Genomic DNA, 23675 nt, shown 5'->3' with positions numbered 1-23675 from the left:
CTCCTCTCCGCCCTGGAGGAGCCTCGTCCTGCCTCCTTCAGCCTCTGGCCTCCTCTCCGCCCTGGAGGAGCCTCGTCCTGCCTCCTTCAGCCTCTGGCCTCCTCTCCGCCCTGGAGGAGCCTCGTCCTGCCTCCTTCAGCCTCTGGCCTCCTCTCCGCCCTGGAGGAGCCTCGTCCTGCCCCCTGGAGGAGCCTCGTCCTGCCTCCTTCAGCCTCTGGCCTCCTCTCTGCCCTGGAGGAGCCTCGTCCTGAGTTCATGCTTTTTTGACAGTATTTCAAAAGTATTTCATTACAAATACTGTTACTGTATATGAGGTTTTTTTAAAGCTAATTGTACTTTTCTGATTAGATATATAAATGTGTACTTGTACTTGTGAGTGTAAGTTTTACCATCTCTATAAGTAGTAAGTACAGCTCAAGTCCCAACTGTCCTAATGTGGAGCTGTTTCACCTCTGTCTCTGTCTCTGTCTCTGTCTCTGTCTCGGTCTCGGTCTCTGTCTCGGTCTCGGTCTCGGTCTCGGTCTCGGTCTCGGTCTCGGTCTCGGTCTCGGTCTCGGTCTCGGTCTCGGTCTCGGTCTCGGTCTCGGTCTCGGTCTCTGTCTCTGTCTCTGCTCTAAACCTGCAAAGACCCAAACATCACTGTTTGCAGCAGATTGTCACTTAAAACATTAAAACGACTTATTTAAAATAGCCTGATCTAAAATGCTACTGACACAATGTTAAAAAGTAACTTAATTAGTACTCTGACTAGCTTTTTTTTCTTGAGGATGTTTTGCATTTACTTAAGTACAGAATTGTAATTGAGTACATTTTAGTCATGTAGACATTTATTCAAGGAGTACTCTTTCCACCATTGTCAAAATGTGTAAACTGACAGTAGGTGGCGCTGTTGTGTAAGATCCACTGCCAGACCAACCTTCAGTCCCACATTTGACAAACAAACACTTGGATATGACATTTCGAGGGTTGAAAGAATGAAAATAACTCATTTACATATAATGGCACCTGGTAATTCAACCGTAAGAAAGAACAAATATTTGCTCAGGTGGGACCACCGGCCCATATAATAAACTGTACGACATTTAAGCTGCTAACTTTGGGTCACTGTATTCACCTGGTCACGACCCCTTCAGGGTGCACCCCGCCTAAAGCCCAAAGTCACTCCAGTCAACCGTGACCCCTAAAGGGAACAAGCTGTAGAAAACAAATGAATGGGACTTTTACTTCTGACGATTAAATGAGTAATTCATAAATGATTAAACCTGACCCTTATTTATTCATCTATTATTGTTTATTGCGTTTACGTTTTTAAATGAATTATTAAATTATAATTAATTTGATCTATCACGTTCAAGTTTGTATTTCAGAGAACAAAACACAGGGTTTTTGTTTGTATCGTTATTTAATGGAACATGAGGCATCAGTGGCACGTGCAGGACACCACCAGCAGGAGGCGGTACTTCCCAACAGGAGGCGGTACTTGCCAGCGCGTGTCAGTGACGAACAAGAGCGCGTGTCAGGAGCACTTCCGTGTTTACGTCTACATCCTCTGAACCCGTGGGAAGAAGAGCGACGATGCCGGGCACAGACGCGGCCTTCGGGCGCTGGAAGAGGCAGAGCGAGCAGAAGCTGGACCAGAGTAAGAAGGGCGCCGTGGACCAGGACGTGGCCGGCCTCGTGCGCCTCCTGAGCGGCTCCGCGCAGTACTTCACCACGTCCTCCTGCTCCGGCCGCGTCATCCTCATCGACGGGGTTTGGACCGCGTTTGTTCTTCTATCGTTACTTTTACCTGCGCAGCAACTTTTGAATTAATAGCACTTTTACGAACAGTTTTCTTAAATTCTTCTTTAATATGATTAAAGCATAAAACACTGTGCAACAACTGTTTACATACATATTTGGAGAGTCATCATTTTTCATAAATCTGTTGATGATTAGTATTTTTTGTAGTAATTAGTAATTTGGCTCAACTTATGGTGCACATGATAATTCTTTTGTAATTGTTACTTCATTTGGTGGGACAGTGTCTCTGTGACGTCATCAATCAATAACATTTTATGGAAACTCAGAGACATTTAGTCCCTGAGGCTGCATCATCCGCGTGGGACACAGTCTGAGACAGAGTGGGACACGGTCTGGGACACAGTCTGGGACACAGTCTGAGACAGAGTGGGACACGGTCTGGGACACAGTCTGGGACACGGTCTGAGACAGAGTAGGACACGGTCTGGGACACAGTCTGGGACACAGTCTGAGACAGAGTGGGACACAGTCTGGGACAAAGTGGGACACAGTCTGGGACACAGTCTGAGACAGAGTGGGACACGGTCTGGGACACAGTCTGGGACACAGTCTGAGACAGAGTAGGACACGGTCTGGGACACAGTCTGGGACACAGTCTGAGACAGAGTAGGACACGGTCTGGGACACAGTCTGAGACAGAGTGGGACACGGTCTGGGACACAGTCTGGGACAGAGTGGGACACAGTCTGGGACACAGTCTGGGACAAAGTGGGACACGGTCTGGGACACAGTCTGGGACAGAGTGGGACACAGTCTGGGACACAGTCTGGGACAGAGTGGGACATAGTCTGGGACACAGTCTGGGACAGAGTGGGACATAGTCTGGGACACAGTCTGGGACAGAGTGGGACATAGTCTGGGACAGCGCGTTAGAGGACTTTTTTAGAATAAAGAGGTGGGCGTGTCGCATGTGCTGCGGGGCGGTGCGGGTGGAGGCATGTGCTGCGGGGCGGTGCGGGTGGAGGCATGTGCTGCGGGGCGGTGCGGGTGGAGGCATGTGCTGCGGGGCGGTGCGGGTGGAGGCATGTGCTGCGGGGCGGTGCGGGTGGAGGCATGTGCTGCGGGGCGGTGCGGGTGGAGGCATGTGCTGCGGGGCGGTGCGGGTGGAGGCATGTGCTGCGGGGCGGTGCGGGTGGAGGCATGTGCTGCGGGGCGGTGCGGGTGGAGGCATGTGCTGCGGGGCGGTGCGGGTGGAGGCATGTGCTGCGGGGCGGTGCGGGTGGAGGCATGTGCTGCGGGGCGGTGCGGGTGGAGGCATGTGCTGTCCAGGGAAGCGCTGCAGCGTTGACTTGATGGTCACGTGAACGTTGGACATTTGACACAAATGGATGGACTTTAGAGCAGGTTTTATGGACTGAAGCTCCAGCTGGACCCAACGTGGCGCTCACATGGGGACAGAGGGGAAAGTGGGCGGGGCAGAATGAGGACAATCCTGTGAAGTGGAGGACGAGTGCTTGAAAGTCTTGGAGTGCAAAGGTCTGATGTGATGTGGAGAGTCACATCTTTCACAGATGTTGCTCGTCTTGTCCGACTTTCCACCTTTATTACTGCCATGGCTCCTGTAACCATGGTTTTATACGAAGAAAAAAAGATCCTTATCAAAGCCAAGAACTTTGATAAGGATATAAGGATATTGAATAAATATTCTTTGTTTCACATATGAATGAATATCTGATGATTTCATGAAGTATCTAGAACTCACTATTACAGCTCAAATCTGTATGAAATATGATCCGCCCACACTGTTGTCATGACACTTCAGTCCAGCAGGAAATCCACACCTGGTTTGTAGAAATGTTTTTTGTCATTTCTAACATTTTAATTTGACCTATGACCTGAATGATTCAGTTGAAAAAAAACAAATCCTTTGGGGAGTAAAAACTAAATTGCTGCTTAAGTGTGAACATCCTTAAAATAATACTTCAGCTCTGAGTCCAGCTCCAGATCTGAGGGCGTCTCCTCCTGTGTCTCCTCCTGTGTCTCCTCCTGTGTCTCCTCCTGTGTCTCCTCCTTTGTCTCCTCCTCAGATTCAGGGCGTCTCCTGTGTCTCCTCCTCAGATTCAGGGCGTGTCCTGTGTCTCCTCAGATTCAGGGCGTGTCCTGTGTCTCCTCAGATTCAGGGCGTCTCCCGGGTCTCCTCCTGTGTCTCCTCCTCAGATTCAGGGCGTCTCCCGTGTCTTCTCCTGTGTCTCCTCCTCAGATTCAGGGCATGTCCTGTGTCTCCTCCTCAGATTCAGGGCGTCTCCTGTGTCTCCTCCTCAGATTCAGGGCATGTCCTGTGTCTCCTCCTGTGTCTCCTCCTGTGTCTCCTCCTCAGATTCACGGCATGTCCTGTGTCTCCTCCTCAGATTCACGGCATGTCCTGTGTCTCCTCCTCAGATTCACGGCATGTCCTGTGTCTCCTCCTCAGATTCACGGCATGTCCTGTGTCTCCTCCTCAGATTCACGGCATGTCCTGTGTCTCCTCCTCAGATTCACGGCATGTCCTGTGTCTCCTCCTCAGATTCACGGCATGTCCTGTGTCTCCTCCTCAGATTCACGGCATGTCCTGTGTCTCCTCCTCAGATTCACGGCATGTCCTGTGTCTCCTCCTCAGATTCACGGCATGTCCTGTGTCTCCTCCTCAGATTCACGGCATGTCCTGTGTCTCCTCCTCAGATTCACGGCATGTCCTGTGTCTCCTCCTCAGATTCACGGCATGTCCTGTGTCTCCTCCTCAGATTCACGGCATGTCCTGTGTCTCCTCCTCAGATTCACGGCATGTCCTGTGTCTCCTCCTCAGATTCACGGCATGTCCTGTGTCTCCTCCTCAGATTCACGGCGGGCCTCGGGCCGGTCCAAGACTTGAATCTTCTTGTGAAGCCATTTATTCTTTTGTAGATTTGGACGTTTGCTTCTGGTCATTGTCGGGCTGAAAGATGAAGTTCTTTGGCTGAAGGTTTTGTGTTGATTGGTATTTGAACGGTTCATAGTTCCCTCCAGCGTGAATTCGGCCCCAAGTCCAGCTGAAGACAAAAGCAGGACGCTGTCACCACCGCCCCTCACTGTGTTCTCACGTGTACTACACAGCCAATACCTGCAGCTCATTGAATGTTGCTCTAGGCCTCTTGGCAGGATAGACCTTGTGTACTTGTACTTGTACTTGTACTTGTACTTGTACTTGTACTTGTACTTGTACTTGTACTGGTACTGTAGTCCTATAGAGACCGTTTGATTTCCACCAAAAAGCATTTTTGGCAAAAGCAAATTAGTTCTCCCTCTGAAATAATAAAAGGATTAAAAGTGAGTAAGTTGCTGTATATATTGATGATACATAATTGTGTTGTTTCTTCCAGAGCGCAGAGAGCAGAGATGTGCAGAAGCAGAACTGTCAGTGGCTCTTCGTCTCCCACCAGAAGTGTACTTCACAGCAGCTGGTACGAGCTCACTGCACCTTCATCTCACCACTCTAATGACTTTTAAACTGCTATATTAAACACTGCTACTTATTTACATAGTTTATTCATATTTTATTTAAAGTCCTGTATTTGACCCTTTAAGTACAAACTTCACTGATTTCTTCTTCTTCATGCAGGTGAGCCCGCTGTAGGCTACTATTGTCATTTATTTTATTATTTAGTATGTACCAGAAAACATTTGAATGAAGTACAAATCCTATGACTGCTTTACTACAGCTGTGTAATGCTCTCACTGCACAAAACACACACATGCGGAGACATGGTCAGAGATGGTCAGAGATGGTCAGAGATGGTCAGAGATGGTCAGACATGGTCAGACATGGTCAGAGATGGTCAGACATGGTCAGACATGGTCAGAGATGGTCAGAGATGGTCAGACATGGTCAGAGATGGTCAGACATGGTCAGACATGGTCAGACATGGTCAGACATGGTCAGAGATGGTCAGAGATGGTCAGACATGGTCAGACATGGTCAGAGATGGTCAGACATGGTCAGAGATGGTCAGAGATGGTCAGAGATGGTCAGACATGGTCAGACATGGTCAGAGATGGTCAGACATGGTCAGACATGGTCAGAGATGGTCAGACATGGTCAGACATGGTCAGAGATGGTCAGACATGGTCAGACATGGTCAGACATGGTCAGAGATGGTCAGAGATGGTCAGACATGGTCAGACATGGTCAGAGATGGTCAGACATGGTCAGACATGGTCAGACATGGTCAGAGATGGTCAGACATGGTCAGAGATGGTCAGAGATGGTCAGAGATGGTCAGACATGGTCAGACATGGTCAGAGATGGTCAGACATGGTCAGACAGATCACTGTAATGAAGCTTCATGTGCCACAAACGTCACATTGAAACCAGCTTTAAACCTGCCACCATCAAACTCACCTGCCACCATCAAACTCACCTGCCACCATCAACTCTACTCCCAGAATCCAAATCAAAGCCACAGTTTGACTCAGTCTTCTGTAAAATTCCCATTATTCCTGTTATTCCCATTATTCCCATTATTCCTGTTATTCCTGTGTGGCTGTTGTAGCTCCACAAACCTCTGCTCACACCACCGGTCATCACTTCATCTGGATCCATTACACACAGACCTGCTCACGATGTGACTGAAGTGACTGTCTGTATTTCTAACTAACATCTAATCTCAAAACGAGTTATGTTGGCTACTTGTTGAACGTTTGCCGCTGTGGTCATCCTGCACATGTGCAGTTGGCCAACAGGAGCCAAAGCGGTCTGTTTTTTTTCCATGGCTTCATGCTGATTCATATCCCTGATTTGATCATACCGTTGATAACTTTCAAACATGTTTAATCTCTCTGGTCGGAAACAACAAACACACACAAGAACCATAGTAACACAAAACAGCTGAAAGGGTCAAAGAGAAATCAAAAGGGTTCATACTGGAAACTGGCATCAAACCCAAAACCTGAACAAGAAAAAGATAGTAAAAGGGAAGTCCAAACCTAATAAAGGGCCCTCAAAAAAAGCAGACACTCCTGACACAATCCTCAGAAAGAACTGTAACGTCCCTGGCCACGCCCCCTGCTGCACTCTGCAAGTATGTCCCACAAATCCAATCTCTCACATTTGGCACCTAATGCACCTAAACATTTGGCAGGAGTAGATGTGTTTAGTCACAGAATAGACATAAACGTAAAGTCTGATGTTAAAAACAAATAAATCATGTCATCGGTCTCTTCAAATTATGAAGCTGGTGGCTCCATCTATCATGCTCTTCAGTTCTCTGTGTTTCGCATCGTCCTGAAGAGAACCTCAGCTTCTCCTGGTGTCCTGAGGAGCACCTCAGCTTCTCCTGGTGTTCTGAGGAGCACCTCAGCTTCTCCTGGTGTCCTGAGGAGCACCTCAGCTTCTCCTGGTGTCCTGAGGAGCACCTCAGCTTCTCCTGGTGTTCTGAGGAGCACCTCAGCTTCTCCTGGTGTCCTGAGGAGCACCTCAGCTTCTCCTGGTGTTCTGAGGAGCACCTCAGCTTCTCCTGGTGTTCTGAGGAGCACCTCAGCTTCTCCTGGTGTCCTGAGGAGCACCTCAGCTTCTCCTGGTGTTCTGAGGAGCACCTCTGCTTCTCCTGGAGTTCTGAGCATGTGTTTTTTTTATCTTCAAAAGTCACAGAAGAGTCGCGGGAAAAGAGGACCCATGTCTCAGTTTTCTCTTCCTGAGCTCCTGGTGGAACTTTTGCCGTTGTTGACGAACCTCATATGGAATATCTGGAGCAAAGAAGACGCACTTGCCTTTGTCCCGGAGGTCTCCTTTTACCCTGCAGGTCTCCTTTTACCCTGCAGGTCTCCTTTTACCCTGCAGGTCTCCTTTAACCCTGCAGGTCTCCTTTAACCCTGCAGGTCTCCTGTAACCCTGCAGGTCTCCTGTAACCCTGCAGGTCTCCTGTAACCCTGGAGGTCTCCTGTAACCCTGGAGGTCTCCTGTAACCCTGGAGGTCTCCTGTAACCCTGGAGGTCTCCTGTAACCCTGGAGGTCTCCTGTAACCCTGGAGGTCTCCTTTAACCCTGCAGGTCTCCTTTAACCCTGCAGGTCTCCTGTAACCCTGGAGGTCTCCTGTAACCCTGGAGGTCTCCTTTAACCCTGCAGGTCTCCTTTAACCCTGCAGGTCTCCTGTAACCCTGCAGGTCTCCTGTAACCCTGGAGGTCTCCTGTAACCCTGGAGGTCTCCTGTAACCCTGGAGGTCTCCTGTAACCCTGGAGGTCTCCTGTAACCCTGGAGGTCTCCTGTAACCCTGGAGGTCTCCTTTAACCCTGCAGGTCTCCTTTAACCCTGCAGGTCTCCTGTAACCCTGGAGGTCTCCTGTAACCCTGGAGGTCTCCTTTAACCCTGGAGGTCTCCTGTAACCCTGGAGGTCTCCTGTAACCCTGGAGGTCTCCTTTAACCCTGCAGGTCTCCTTTAACCCTGCAGGTCTCCTGTAACCCTGGAGGTCTCCTTTAACCCTGCAGGTCTCCTTTAACCCTGCAGGTCTCCTTTAACCCTGCAGGTCTCCTGTAACCCTGGAGGTCTCCTGTAACCCTGGAGGTCTCCTTTAACCCTGCAGGTCTCCTTTAACCCTGGAGGTCTCCTACCTGTTACCATCCACCTATTTCGCCCTGTGCACAATGGTTGGAACCAAATGGCATTGCTTATTAAAAGAGGATCTTATGTTCCACATGCAAGTGTGATATATCATTAGAAAGCTTAGGCCTTCTAGTTTCTGCAGATGTGCAGATGAACACTGTCTCCTTTGACCCTGCAGGTCTCCTTTAACCTTTCAAGAAGACGGGAATAATCTTCTCCAAAAAGCTTTCTGTATCCTTTCCTTCTCCTTCTACTTCTGCCACAAGCCTCAGGTTAGGACGACGTGATCTGGACTCCAAATCCAGGATCTTATTTTTTCATTTTATTGTTCTCCGTCTCCAGTGTCGTCCCCCTGGCCCATAGCGCCTCCATCTCCCTTAGTGTCGTCCACATCTGAAACACGCTGCTCCACTTCATCCATGCTTGCTCCGGTTAGTCCTGCTGCCTTCAGCTCGGAGGCCTCCGCAGCAGATACTGCAGCAGATTCTGCTCTGAGAGACTCAGCTTGTGCTGCCCGCTGTTTTCCAATGGATACCGTGGGCTGTCAGCTTTGTTTGCTTTAGTCCCGTTTGGTCTTGTTTACTCATCTTTTGTTCTTCCTCTTTGGGATTAAGTGTGTCAAACGATGGTTTTGAAACAGAGTTTTGCAGCGGCTGTGGGAGGTGCATTTGCTCAAAGCGCCGGCATGACCAGAAGTCCTCATCCATCGCCCTTTACAGCCTCGTGGAGGTCGACAGTTCAGTCTCTGGGGTCTTCTGACGCTGACAGCTCTTTGGTCTTGCCCATGGCAGTAGTTGGACTGATTATGGGGGTGACAGGTGTTTTTATGCAGCTAACAAGCTCGAGCAGGTGATTCAAATTCAAATACATTTCTACTGCAAAAACATACAAATAAATAATTTTAAAATATTTGTCTGTCTCTCACAGTGGAAATGCATCTACAATAAATATTTCAGACCCCTCCACACTGTTTAAGTGAAAGAACTTGCAAAATTGCAGGGTGTTAAAATACTTATTTTCCTCACTGTATACAGATCATTTAGAAACGAATCTGCTTTACATGGAGCTGTACACTGAATGAACTTTGTGTGTTGCAGTCAGACGCTGTGGGCCGGTCCAGTGGAGACGCTGTGTTGAAGTTTGAACCGTTCGTTCTTCATGTCCAGTGTCGCAGACTGGACGATGCTCAGCTTATGGTCAGTCTGGTCTTTGGAGGGAAAAATGGGTTTCCTTTACAGCAAATAGTAATGAATCCATATAGTAGAATATATAATTTATATGAATGAGAAATGATCAATAACATAGATACTGTCTGTTTGCAGCATTCTGTGGCAATCAACTCCGGCTTCAGGAACTCTGGCCTCACAGTCGGGAAAACTGGCAAAATCATATCGGTATGTTAGAACCTCATGTCAGGCCTGGTTCAGATTGGATTGCTTTGCCCTAAATGTTACACACGTTGAAAGTAAACGGATTATCTTGCATTATTACTTTCAAAAAAAAAATTTACTGCTCAAATACTTGCATTGTCACTGAGCAGCCCCGCCCTTCTGCAGAGCTGAGGCCTCGTTTATGAAGCTGCTCGTGCCCTCTGTGCCAGACGTGGTGGTTCTTAAACGTCCTGAGACACAGGGAAAAGACCACACCCGTGGAGAGGATTGTGGCATTTCTGCAAACAATGAACAAGAAATAGAAAAGAACTTGAACAGAGTTTATCTTTCTCAAAAGGTGGATCTTTAGTCACTCGTGCACAGTAAATAACCACTGTCGCTCACAAAGGTCTCTGTCCCTCGTCCCCCAGAACAGAGACGATACACATGCTGTTAAAGGCAGTAGCTGACACGTACACACATCATCACAATCAAATCAGCTCCAAAAGGGATAGAACAACCCTCAAGGTCTTAAGATTGGAGCCATCTCATTGGAAGGTGACCTGACCCCATGAGAGCCACGTCCTGAGGCATGTCTGAGGACCATCTTCATCAGGGACGCATGACACAGAGAGGGACATGACAGGTCTGTGATGTGACTGAGAGCTGCATTGAACAGGAAAACATGGAATGACAATCTTGATTTTGATGGCCATATTTCCCAGCCCCAGTTACAGACAATGTGAATGAACGTTTGGAATGAAAGTGTTTGTTTTGTGTCACTGTAGGCCGTCCGCAGCACCCATGGTCTGGAGGTCCCACTCACCCACCGGGGCACCCCGCTGGTCACCCCTGACTACATCAACTTCTTGTGTCAAATCTGCAACCAGAAGATGAAGGAGAATCTCAGACGTATCCATAGGTCAGTCGAGAGGTTCTATAGTTTGCCATGTGGTACTTGTACCGTATTTTGCGCACGAAAAAGCGAACCGGATTATTAAGCGCACCATCAGCTATTTGTGTACCATGTGTACTGGTCCATACATAAAGCGCACCGGACGATAAAGTGCATAAGATAAACAAAACAGACGGATAAGTCAGTCAGTTGAGCTTTATTAAACACGTTCAACTCATTCAGATCAACATTGTTCAACATCAAAACACACTCTGCTATTGCTAAAAGACACGTTAGCAGATCCACAACAACTCCCAGCCTCGTTCAGTTGCAACACGTAAAATACAACACAATACACTCACTTTTTCAGTTCATTCCTCGTCATCAAATCCTTCAAATGCGTCAAAGTACATCCCGCACAGCTGTGACCTGACGTCCTGATTTACCTGGGACAGCCCGATTGTTTACGTCCCTGTCCCGGTTTAATGTCTGTTGGGGCGCATAATGGTAAAAGCAGCCAAAGCGCGATAGTGCTCCGTGCTAAAATCTCTTTGGTCATGTGATCCCGCATCTCGGACCCACGCAGCAGTTCAGTGATGATTCCGGCCTTTTGATTCCCACAGTTGACTAATAATTTAGCGCGTAAGCGCATGATATAAGAGTTCCAATGGTCTCTAGGCAGCAGCCATCTTGGGCCATCACCGGTAGGTGTCTGCGTTGTGCCCGACTGAAAATGTTGTTTACGTTTTGACAAAGTGTCGCGTGTGCCGTGTGCAGGTAGACCACTGTTCCCAGAATGCTTTGCAAATATGTTGTTGGGACTTCCGGTACCGGAGTACTGTAACTCTAGTCGCGCATCGCGTCTCGTGTCCCAAATCTTCTTTATACACCATGTACCACACAAAATATCTTCGCGGTCAGTAAGCACAACCAGAAATAAACCATATATTATGCGCACCGGACTATTAAGCGCACGGACGGCTTTTGAGGACGTTAAAGACTTTTACGTGCGCTTTATAGTGCGGAAAATACGGTAGTTTACAGTATGAAAGATGTCCATTTTCAATTAAGTTCCCTTCATCATGTCATACATCATGCGATTTAGTTCAAATATGAACAAATATGCCGAGTGTGAAGCGTCTGGGATGAGAATCAGCTCCAAATCCGAGGTCATGGTTCTCAACCGGAAAAAGGTGTCTTGTCCTCTCCAGGTGGGTGGGGGGTCTTTGCCCCAAGTGGAGGAGTTTAAGTATCTCGGGGTCTTGTTCACGAGTGAGTGAAGGATGGAGCGTGAGATCGACAGTTGGATCGGTGCAGCGACTGCATCACTGCAGCCGCTGCACCGACTGTTGTGGTGAAGAAGGAGCTGAGCCAATTTATCGGTCAATCTACGTTCCTGACCTCACCTATGGTCATGAGCTGATACAAGCGGTCGAAATGAGTTTCCTCCACCGGCTGGCTGGGCGCTCCCTTAGAGATAGGGTGAGAAGCTCGGCCACACGGGGATAGCTCGGAGTAGAGCCGCTGCTCCTCCAGCTGAGGTGGCTCGGGCTTTTGTTCCGGAGCCTCCTGGGCTCCTCCCTGGGGAGGTGTTTCAGGCATGTCCCACCGGGAAGAGGCCCCCGGGAAGACCCAGGACACGCTGGAGGGACTATGTCTCTCGACTGGCCTGAGAACGCCTCTGGATCCCCCCGGAGGAGCTGGCGGAAGTGTCTGGGGAGAGGGAAGTCTGGGAGTCCCTGGTCAGACTGCTGCCCCCGCGACCCGGCCCCGGATAAAGCGGAAGAAGATGGATGGATGAACAAATATGAAACAAAACAGATAACAAAAAGAATCTAATAAACGGGTGCTCACAGGTATTCCATGAAGTAAGATGAATCCAAAACCTGGTTTATTTGGGTAATTCAGGTTCATCAAATCCTCAGTTCCACTAACGCTGCTAACTGGAGTTAGCTCTGAGTTGCCGTAGAAACAAACAAGCGCCTGACACTTTTATAACCTCCTTGACTGGAAAGACAGGTCTGTGGATGCTACACTCGCAAATTGACACAAAGAATATAAAAGCTTAGAGCCCACTTACGTTATTTAATAAAGTGTGTAGGGGATTCTGTAGTACTGTAGTTTTATTCATGTACTTCCACTTATGAGAGACGGGACATTCAAGGTTATCGATTAAAGAATTGGATTTTGGAACAGATTTCAAACACACTCACTGCATGTGTGGGTATGTTTGTCATTATCTTCGAGTCATTTGGGGCACCAGCCAGACATTAGGCATTTAACAATTCTATAATCAAATATCTTAAATTAATTTGCTTGTTAATCTGAAGGTTTGCGAGGACGTAACTGTGACATTGACCCCTTTTCTGGAAATTATTGAATACTTTACCAAATGTGGTTTATGAAGGTTTATTGACCAAATTATTAAGCAGATAATTATGAATTTGGGAAATGCAAATGTGTTTCTGTCCATTCAGCACCACACATATTCAACCCCACATTATATTCTCAAAAACATGAGGGAAAACTTGCTGGGCAAAGTTTGCACAGAAATGTTAGATTGTTCCATCCTCACCGACCCGTGGCCCGGCTCGTGACCGAGAGTTTACTTCTGCTCTCGCTTCGGTTTGAACGATCAGGAAAGTCCGCTCTACTCGCCGTGATGAACGTGCGTTAGATGCGGTTAAAAAAAAAGGGCGTCATTGTGATTCAGGGAACATTTTCTGCGTTCAGGACGGATAACGTGGAACACGCCTTGTTGACATGGGTTACGTAATATCCGGTTAAGCGTGTCGCGTTTTTTGCATCACTTCTGGGTTTATGTGATTGGTTCTGTCTCTGCTCTAAACTCCGCCCTCTAAACGCAGCGGTCGAGCCCCAGAACCTCAGGTTTAGATAAGTAGTTTGCCAAAACGTCTTGGGAACGGCTGGTCAGGCCAGTGTTTCACCGATGAGGCTGGTCTGAGAGACTGTCCTGGATCCACGTTCTGTTTTGACTTGAGAAGTTACAAAAAGATCCTTTGCTTAAGTTTGCATGATGCAGTTTATTTCAGATATTAAAAAATAGGCTTATTTATGGGAGAAAAGTGTCTCTTTGTTCTGTGGTTGGCTCAGCGTCGCTTGGTGGACCTCTCCAATGGAAGTGAGTTTGACCTCTGCCTCTCTCTCTCTGACTGACCCCTGGGGGGGAGTGGTTTTACTGTTCAAGTCTGAGCTGATTTCAGAAGATCTGAAGTATATCCGATGTAGCCATTTTGAATATTAGGCCACATAGTTACAAAGGTAAAATTATTCACAAGACAAGTCATAAAAGCAGAACACATGAACATTATGTACATTACATTCATCTTGTGGAAAAAGACATTGATGTTTGTTTACTAAAACCGCATCGTTTTTTAGCTTTTGTCTTGTGAGAGAAAAAGGCTCTGAGTTCATTTGAATCCAAAAGCAGTCGTTGGATCAGTCTCTGCTCTGTATGAGACGTCATTAGGGATTTGTACCGCTCCGCAGGACCGGATCTGGACTTGTAAAAACGTTTCGGTTCAGGTCCAAAAAAACCGAAACCCGGTGATTCGGTTCTGGACTCATTAAAAATCTAGCACTCACATTCTATATCCTTTACGTTCTAGAATCTAAACCATCCTAAACCTTCCATAGATCGCGAAATTCGCGCTAGAAAAGACGTAAACACTGACATCGCTGTCAATGTCGCCCGGAGCATCAGCGACGCACGTGTCTTCCCCGCGGCAGAAGTTGAAGCCGGCGAAATGAGTTTAAAGACGAGAGAGACCGAACATTCGGGAAGATCTCTGGCTTCATTGAAGCGTTTTAAGCCGCCGGGTGCATCGCCGCTTGTGCCGCTCCGTGAGTTAGTTTAAGACGTTAAAGGAGCGGGTTGTGCTTTGGTTTGGGTGTAAATATTGTAACTTCTCGCTCAGGTCAGTAATGCTGGTTTAGTGCTCACAAGTTGTCACTTTATTTCTTGAACAGAGTTGGTTAATGTTGGCCGTAACCACGGTGATGGAACAGGAACATCAGAAACTACCTCGTCTCCTGAGCCGCTCTTAGCTCCGCCCCAGAGACCGCACGCACGTGCACTAGAGACTAGGGTCGCTACAATATGAATGAAATAACTGTATTATGTTGTGGTGTAGCATTTATTTCAGTGGGTTAATGTGCAATATACATATTTATACATCTAGTAAATACTAAGTCAAAGTAATATTGTTTAATTGCTGGAATAATTAATTGGAGCTTATATTTTGTAATCTTATTTGTGTTCTACAGTTGTTAAATATGGTCTTGTGTTTAATGCTGTAAATATGATGTATTGTGTAAAATATTTTCATATTCTATTTTTGATACTGCTAAGTTGATTTTATAGTGGTTCTAGTTAACTTTTATGCTAGTTTTTGAAGGTTTTTACATGACTTTGATGCCAATGGATCTGCAAAATTAAAGAGTGGAAATGTATCTAAAGCATTAAACTTCAGGTGTGGGGACAGCCCAGTCAAACCAGTAATACACTTACAAACATAGTATCAGCTGAAACAGCTGCTCCAATACCAATACTCAACATGCTCTTGTTCGGAAGTTGTTCCTCAAGTAAAACGCATGAATCTGTGTTAGCTCGTAGCTTGTGATTTGTAAGTTGTAACTTCTGTTAATAAACAGTGAATAAACCAGATAAATTGAGTTTTGTTTAAATTGAGTTAAGCCTCGTGTTTGATAGTCGTCCTTGTTCATGTGTCTTCAACTTAATTTAGCGAAGTGTCTTGTGTTACACTGTTGTAACATTATGTAAATATGGCCTGATTTAGGTCCGGACTCATTAGGTCCAGACCTGAACCTAAACCTCTGGATTCAAATCCGGACTTGAACCTGAACGTGGCTTTAGGTCTGCATCCCTAGACGTCATACATCTCCATGTGAGGGTTGTACGTGGTACCACGCCCTGCATTCCTGTCATCATGGCAACGTTCAGAGGTCGTCAGAGGTCGTCTGCGATTCGCTACAAGTGATCTCTACTTATTTCCAGACCAGACTTTATGAATCAAACATTGAATTGTTCAAGGATTTGTTCGGAACAATAAAATGTTTAAACACTAATAAGGTCGGCATGTGTTTTCTTGCGTGGCTGTTGGAGGTCAAAGCCGAGGCGTCGTCTTGCTGCTGTCGCACTGATGTGAAGGAATGTGAGAGTGAATAATTGTCTGTAATGTCTGTCTCTGTGATGTCCCTGTGACAAGTTGGCCATTGTCCAGGGTGTTCCCCCGCCTAAGGCCCAAAGATAGGCTCCAGTCACCCGCGACCCCGAAAGGGAACAAGCGGTAGAAAATGAATGGATGGAAGGAGCGTATCTTTGTACCAAATGATTCATGTGGTGAGTAGAGCTGGGTTTCGATTAAAATTTCAAGAATCGATTCGATCCGATTTCGATCTGATTTCCGATTCCATCCGATTTTGATTGGATCCGGGGGTTAATGTTATTAAAAATGAAAAATGTATTTGAAGCGTTTCCTTCACTTCATGACTGTGTAGAGAAGCAACATATTCAAACTGGTATTATATCAATATTAAACAGCAAATCTTACAAGTATTGGTAGTTACTGCTGGAAGACTGATGAAAAGGTTAAGGGTCAATCTACCTTCAAGAAAGAGAATTCAGGACAATAAATGGAGGACATCATTGAGGTGACGACATCTGCAACAGTGGATTCTACTGCGACATGAACCACTGCAGTATTATTATGATTGAAAATAATGAAGAATTCACCCAAAAGCGGTTGCTACCAAAAGCATTTTTATTTTAAAACTGCTCACACACTGCCAGCACTGAAACTGGAAGTATCAAATGTAAACGTTGAGCATTTAAAAAATAAAATAAAATGTTTAAATCGATCTTTGGATGTTCGAATCGATAATCGGTCATTAATATGCGAATCGATTAAAAATCGGAAAATCGTTTTTTTTTTTTTCAACCCAGCTCTAGTGGTGAGTAGGAGCCGTTTGGACTGCCCTTCATATGTGCCCCTCCCCTATGGGCGGTTCATTAACAATGGCAATAAACCTTTTCTGATTCCAATTCCGATTGTGACGGGGTGAGAATTAGGGCATGAGGTTGTCGATGGCTTGACCCTTCTCCAGACATTTTTCCATCTGGATGAGCAGCTTGATTCCGTCCACCACGATCTGCACCAGCTCCACCTCAGAGAAACCCAGACGATCGCCATTAGAGATGTCCAAGACTCCATCGACAGCTGCCGTGTCCACTCCTCCTGAGACGGAAGAGAGACTCAGGCACATTTGCAGCTCCAGCGCGTTGGACACAATACATTTTTGTCAGGCTGCTGTAACCCGAGTCAACATTTTTCAAGTGGGTCGGACAGTAGGCAAATTCATATTTTTTTTACTTTGAAGGGGGGGAAAAAGATCAAAATTTTGCCATTTTTTGAGTCCGGAGTGACCGCCAGGGGTCAGGCTTGAACAGTCCAGGGGTCAGAGGCTTGAACAGTCCAGGGGTCAGAGGCTTGAACAGTCCAGGGGTCAGAGGCTTGAACAGTCCAGGGGTCAGAGGCTTGAACAGTCCAGGGGTCAGAGGCTTCAACAGTCCAGAGGTGAGGGGCTTCAACAGTCCAGAGGTGAGGGGCTTCAACAGTCCAGAGGTGAGGGGCTTCAACAGTCCAGAGGTGAGGGGCTTCAACAGTCCAGAGGTGAGGGGCTTCAACAGTCCAGAGGTGAGGGGCTTCAACAGTCCAGAGGTGAGGGGCTTCAACAGTCCAGAGGTGAGGGGCTTCAACAGTCCAGAGGTGAGGGGCTTCAACAGTCCAGAGGTGAGGGGCTTCAACAGTCCAGAGGTGAGGGGCTTCAACAGTCCAGAGGTGAGGGGCTTCAAGAGTCCAGGGGTCAGAGGCTTCAAGAGTCCAGGGGTCAGAGGCTTCAAGAGTCCAGGGGTCAGAGGCTTCAAGAGTCCAGGGGTCAGAGGCTTCAAGAGTCCAGGGGTCAGGCTTCAACAGTCCATGTGTTGTTTTAAACCTGGTTTATTAGCATGTAAAACAATTTAAAGTACTTTCATCTGTTATTTGATATGAAGAGCACAAGTACTGAATCATATAAACCAGAGATCATGATCTTTAAAATTGTTTAATTTAATATAATAATGTTTCTTAGATATAAAATAAATACTGTTTACAGCATTTGACACAAGGAGATCTTGTGGAATATATGAAATCACAGCCTACAAAATAAACTACTAACATATATACATTGCCCCGATGCTAACAACTCCAAAGGGGGCGGGGCGTTGGGGCCTTGGATACTTCCACATTGTCACAGCTTTTGTTGCAAACAACTTTAACAAGACTGAATTGTGGACTGAGTAGAGATTGACGCCCGCCAACCTGGATATCACTTTAGGGGCAAAATTAAACCGGGCATTTCCGAGTACACCCGAACGCAGCGGCCAATCAGATGCCCGATTTCATCGAAATTGGCTCTCGGACACCGCTCAGCCAATGAGAAGCGAGAATACTGCGAATGTCTGTCAAAACGAAACTTAAGCGATGAAAATGCCCCAAATATGACCAAATTACTAGTTAAATCTTGATTTTTTTTGTTGTTGAAGAATTTAGATGCTGCCGGAGATTTGACTGCTTACGGGCCCCGGGCCCCCGTCTATTTCGCCGCCTGCTTAAGCGCGTTCTGTTTTGTTACAGACGCATGTGGAGGATGAATATGAAGAGGCACATGTGTTCCGCGGTGCGTTATCAGTCCTTTGGGATGACAGACAGGTTTACCAACGTGATAAAAATATTCGACACGGCGGTTTAGGAAAGACCGGTCGGTGAGTCGGCGAAATAATTGTTGAATAAAAGTTTTTCAAGTTTTTTTCAGTCGGCTAGTTTCATACCGGGTCGGTCGGGTTACGGCAAACAGACATTATTTTGCTCAGCCTGAAGAAAAACACTTAAATTGTGGTGGCCATTGTTCCACGGAGATATCTTGTGTTCAGAGTCTAGTTCTCGACTCACTTTGATGAAACTGTTTTTATTGTATCTGTTTTCTTTTCTTTCTTTTATGGTTTCATCTGTTTTTACTGTAAACTTGAATGACTATTGTTGTCTACATAAAGATAGTTCTCACCGGTTCTTCTCTTCTGCAGCCTCAGCCTCTTGAGCACCTCCTCAAACCGCCGCTGCTTGCTCATGTTGGGCAGTTTGACATGGACTGAGGCCCTGAGCCCGGTGCCCAGGTTGGAGGGGCAGGTCAGGACATAACCCAGGTGCTCGTTCCACATGAAGTCGTGGCAGCGCTGCTTGAACTGGCTCTCGATCTGACAAAAAACACATCAGACTCAATCTGGTTTCAAGTTTAATCCAAACGAAGCGAGTTAAAGCAGGTTCTGTGAGTAAAATGTCCCACTGAACAGGGCCAGATATTAAGAATCCAGAGAAACAGATGCCCAATAAACTGATATTATAATGTTATACAACCCTAACTTAAAAATAAATCAGTTTGAATACAAACTAAGCAAGTCCCTGACCTCGGTGAGGCCGATGCAGAAGTGGTTGAACACTTCCCTCATGTTTCCTCCTTTCCGCATAGAGATGACCCTCAGATGATCCTTCTCGTTCACCCAAACCAGGAACGTCTTGTTGTCGTTGTGCCTTTTGGGCAAACAAACGCTCAGTAAAAATGACGGCTCACACTGGTCCAGACCGCCCTCGCGCTGCGCTCACCAGATCCCGCGGGCGTCGGGCCAGTCGCGGGCCATGCCAGATGCCAAGAGCAGAGGAGACGCCGGTTTGTCAAACAGGAAGTGGTCATTGATGAGCTGCTGCTGCTTCTTCTTAGTCATGTTCTTCAGAGAGTAGTACTTGCCCTTCAGGTCACCGCTCAGAGAGTTCAAGACTGCGGGCGAGAAACGCGTTTAACACAGAGCCAAAAAGTGAAGAAGAACTGACAGAAGCGTCTGAATCATCCATCACAAAGCCCTCAGAATCTATCACTCAGATGTTTGATTCTGCAGCCACCAGAGGGCGCTCCAGCCTGTTCTCTGACTGACCTTTGATGGAAAGGCCCTCGATGGCGCGTCTCTCGCCGCGGCTGCAGTGAGGCGGCAGAGCGAAGCCACGGACGTTGCGGCCCGTTCGGACTCTGGAGCTGAGGACGTAGGCGGGGTCCAGGTTGTCTCCGCCCTTAGGCACAAATAGGAGAGTTTGGTGTTCAACTCAAGACTGAGACTCAAGCTGCTGAGCTCCTTTTGTCAAAGGTCAAGTTAAGAGTTTTTCCCACTTACGTGCATTTTACAGGTTTTTATGTTTTTCTACATTTCACTGTTTTGTGGATGGTTTTCAGTTTTACGTTGCCCCAGTGGCAACTTGAAGAATAAAGCTGTACTATAAAAACACTTTAAAGAAAAGAATTTAGTGAAAGTAGGCTATCCTTTTTGCCCCGCAGTCGCACCGCAGTCGCGCCGCAGTCACGCCGCAGTCGCCCCGCAGTCGCGCCGCAGTCACGCCGCAGTCGCCCCGCAGTCGCGCCGCAGTCGCCCCGCAGTCGCGCCGCAGTCGCCCCGCAGTCGCCCCGCAGTCGCCCCGCAGTCGCCCCGCAGTCTAAACATTACCTGTAGGTTTTCTGCGTTAAGGTCAGTCTTATGTGTGTCCGAGGGTTTGTATCCTCTGTGATGTTCCTGGATCACTGGGTCCAGCAGCTCCTTGAACACTTGGTAGGTCTCTTCGTCTCCAGCCACACAGCCCACAGTCATGATGAAGGGATGACCTGCACTCTCACACGCAGGGTCAGGGCTTGAAATAGGAAAGGTCTGTGTCTATTCAAGTGTATGGTGCGGAATATAATTAGGATAAATTACCTCAGCAATAATATTTAAAATGTTTAGCACTTTTCCCCTGGCCCATGTTCTTATAAGGATTGTAGCAAAAGTGGGACAAGTTTGTCATGTGGGACAGACGTGTTGTTGTTGTACTACTTTGAATGACGGTTGACCGCCAATGGAAAAGGTGCATTTACCGCCACCTGCTGGATTGAGTATGGACAGATCATCAACGGAAACCATAATACTAAAAGGGGATTGTAGTCTAACACCACAAAGACACTATTAACTCTATAATCTTCCAATTAATCCTGGGTTATGTAAGTATATAAGTAAGGCTGAGCAAAATAATGTCTGTTTGCCGTAACCCGACCGACCCGGTATTAAACTAGCCGACTGGGGGGAAAAAAATCTGCATTTTGTTGAAAAAAACGTCAAAATCTTTTATTTTTCAATTATTTCGCCGACTCGCCGACCGGTCTGTCCTAAACCGCTGTGCTGAATATTTTTATCACATTAGTAAACCTGTCTTTCATCCCAAAGGACTGATAACACACCGCGTAACGCATGTGCGACTTCCTATTCATCCTCCACATGCGTCTGTAACAAAACAGAACGTGCATAGATGTTTTTTACGAGTTAGTTTGTCTCTGTCGGCGCCACTGAAGTGTCCATAGTACATGTCACGCTCTATCACGGTGTGAAATTTGACTTAGGCAATGCATTCTGGGATTGAAACACGCCCAGCAGCGTCATCACAATAAAGGTGGCGGCGCCCGTGTCCCCCGCATGTTCCCCCCGCTCGCCTTCGCTACCAAAATAAAGGATAGCGGTGTACAAAAAGTCGATTGAAATATCTTAAAATCGTGAGATTTAGTCTCACAATCGAGTTGAAGCCTCTGACCCCTGGACTGTTGAAGCCCGACCCCTGGACTGTTAAAGCCTCTGACCCCTGGACTGTTGAAGCCTGACCCCTGGACTGTTGAAGCCTGACCCCTGGACTGTTGAAGCCCGACCCCTGGACTGTTGAAGCTTGAAGCCTGACCCCTGGACTGTTGAAGCCTCTGACCCCTGGACTGTTGAAGCCTCTGACCCCTGGACTGTTGAAGCCCGACCCCTGGACTGTTGAAGCCTCTGACCCCTGGACTGTTGAAGCCTGACCCCTGGACTGTTGAAGCCTGACCCCTGGACTGTTGAAGCCTGACCCCTGGACTGTTGAAGCCTCTGACCCCTGGACTGTTGAAGCCCGACCCCTGGACTGTTGAAGCCCGACCCCTGGACTGTTGAAGCCTGACCCCTGGACTGTTGAAGCCTCTGACCCCTGGACTGTTGAAGCCCGACCCCTGGACTGTTGAAGCCCGACCGCTGGACTGTTGAAGCCTGACCCCTGGACTGTTGAAGCCTCTGACCCCTGGACTGTTGAAGCCTCTGACCCCTGGACTGTTGAAGCCTGACCCCTGGACTGTTGAAGCCTCTGACCCCTGGACTGTTGAAGCCTGACCCCTGGACTGTTGAAGCCTGACCCCTGGACTGTTGAAGCCTGACCCCTGGAATGTTGAAGCCTGACCCCTGGACTGTTGAAGCCTCTGACCCCTGGACTGTTGAAGCCTGACCCCTGGACTGTTGAAGCCTCTGACCCCTGGACTGTTGAAGCCTCTGACCCCTGGACTGTTGAAGCCTGACCCCTGGACTGTTGAAGCCTCTGACCCCTGGACTGTTGAAGCCTCTGACCCCTGGACTGTTGAAGCCTGACCCCTGGACTGTTGAAGCCTCTGACCCCTGGACTGTTGAAGCCTCTGACCCCTGGACTGTTGAAGCCTCTGACCCCTGGACTGTTGAAGCCTCTGACCCCTGGACTGTTGAAGCCTCTGACCCCTGGACTGTTGAAGCCTCTGACCCCTGGACTGTTGAAGCCTTCAATGTAAAAAAAATAAGAATTTGCCCACCGTCCGACCAACTTGAAAAATGTTGACACGGGTTACAGCAAACAGCCTCACTATAGCTTTACGTGATTTTTGTGACTGGATTGTGAGAAGATTCTGCCGATTGAATTCCTGTTTATTATTTTGAAACCATAAAACTAATTCAGTTCTCTCTTTCACATGCTCCACACTTTCTGGTTCTTGACAGTGATTACATAAACGTAACACATGTGCGTCCCCGCCCCGCGAGTCCCTGCCTCTTACCAGGATTGTCCACCCCGGTCTGAATGACTTGGTTGATGGTGAAGCCGCTGGGCGTCACGCGCTCCTGCAGACTTGCGTACAGGTCCTTGGTGAGCACTTTGGCCATGTGGTTGTTGTGGTTGGACAGATCCGGGAACTCGTCCTCCACCGCGAGTCGCTTCAGAGTCAGTGTCAGCTGCGTCACGTTCGTCATCTTCTTCATGTTCTTCATGTTCTTCATGTTCTTCATGCTGCACAAACCATGGAGCTATAGTTTGAACTGGAAGAACAATCCAAGATGGCGCTGCATTGATCTCTAGGTGTTTTTAGTGTCCTTCAAATACACTAAAAACACTCATTGTGCTGTACTCGAGCGCTATGGGCCGTATTTATAACTGGTCAAACGAATGGACATCTTAAGGGGAGTGAGTGGTTGCCGTGGCCACAGCTATATTGTTGTTGTTTTTGTTTTTTAACATTTTCTTTTTTTCAATCAAACCTGGGACATCCTGATTACCACTGAGCTACACCCAAAACACTAACACTTTTAAACACTATGAGATGACCAGAAAGAACATTACAATAAACTGAGTCATTGTCCAGAAAAGTGTTTCTTACCCTGATTGTTTGTCGTGAAAACCCTTGATTTGAGAGACACTCGGCTGATGACGAAAGCAGAAAAGACAATTGAAGCAGAATGTTCTCGTCAGGTGAACGCACTCGACTGAATCAACTCGACTCGTGAAGGAGAGTTGTTGTTGTTGTTGTTGTTGTTACTTTTAATGGCGATTGGCAGCCGACTGAAAAGATGCATTTACCGCCACCAACTAAGAGAGAGAAAGAACGAAAAGGAGAGAGAGAAAACAACCCATCAGGGTCTAATCTAAAGTAACATTCTAGAATCTTTGCTTTGATGATTCTGAATCCGGACATCATGGTTATGTTGTTGTTGTTGTTGTTTTATGGCGGTTGGCATCCAATTGTTGCATTACCGCCAGACTTTATTCCTCAGACTTTTCGTAGTGAATAAACAACAAAAAGACATATCATGACCTCAT

General features: G+C 47.3%; 2 protein-coding genes across 2 annotated transcripts in view; one reads left to right on the top strand and one right to left on the bottom strand.

The window, feature by feature from the left end:
• Positions 1-1545: 1545 nt before the first annotated feature.
• Positions 1546-23675, top strand: part of tyw3 (tRNA-yW synthesizing protein 3 homolog (S. cerevisiae)) — a 24354-nt gene continuing 2224 nt past the window's right edge. Inside the window, exons 1-5 of the mRNA XM_072440446.1 lie at positions 1546-1752; positions 5139-5219; positions 9453-9551; positions 9678-9749; positions 10514-10647. Of these exons, the coding sequence (XP_072296547.1) occupies positions 1576-1752; positions 5139-5219; positions 9453-9551; positions 9678-9749; positions 10514-10647 (563 nt within the window). The 5' untranslated portion in view covers positions 1546-1575. The remainder of the gene's footprint in view (positions 1753-5138; positions 5220-9452; positions 9552-9677; positions 9750-10513; positions 10648-23675) is intronic.
• On the bottom strand, positions 16729-22825 carry LOC140356756 (creatine kinase, testis isozyme-like). Its single transcript, XM_072441945.1, has 7 exons — positions 22639-22825; positions 20246-20400; positions 19685-19817; positions 19359-19530; positions 19163-19286; positions 18763-18952; positions 16729-16898 (listed from the first exon to the last, which is right to left on the bottom strand). The coding sequence occupies exons 1-7, from the start codon at positions 22742-22744 to the stop codon at positions 16729-16731; spliced, it is 1050 nt and encodes a 349-aa protein (XP_072298046.1). The 5' UTR covers positions 22745-22825.

The sequence above is a fragment of the Eucyclogobius newberryi genome, unplaced genomic scaffold (genome assembly GCF_026437365.1).
Source record: "Eucyclogobius newberryi isolate DKJ021-1_F unplaced genomic scaffold, fEucNew1.0.hap1 SCAF_12, whole genome shotgun sequence".
Taxonomy (NCBI): Eukaryota; Metazoa; Chordata; class Actinopteri; order Gobiiformes; family Gobiidae; genus Eucyclogobius; species Eucyclogobius newberryi.
This window is presented reverse-complemented; position numbering and strand designations above follow the sequence as displayed.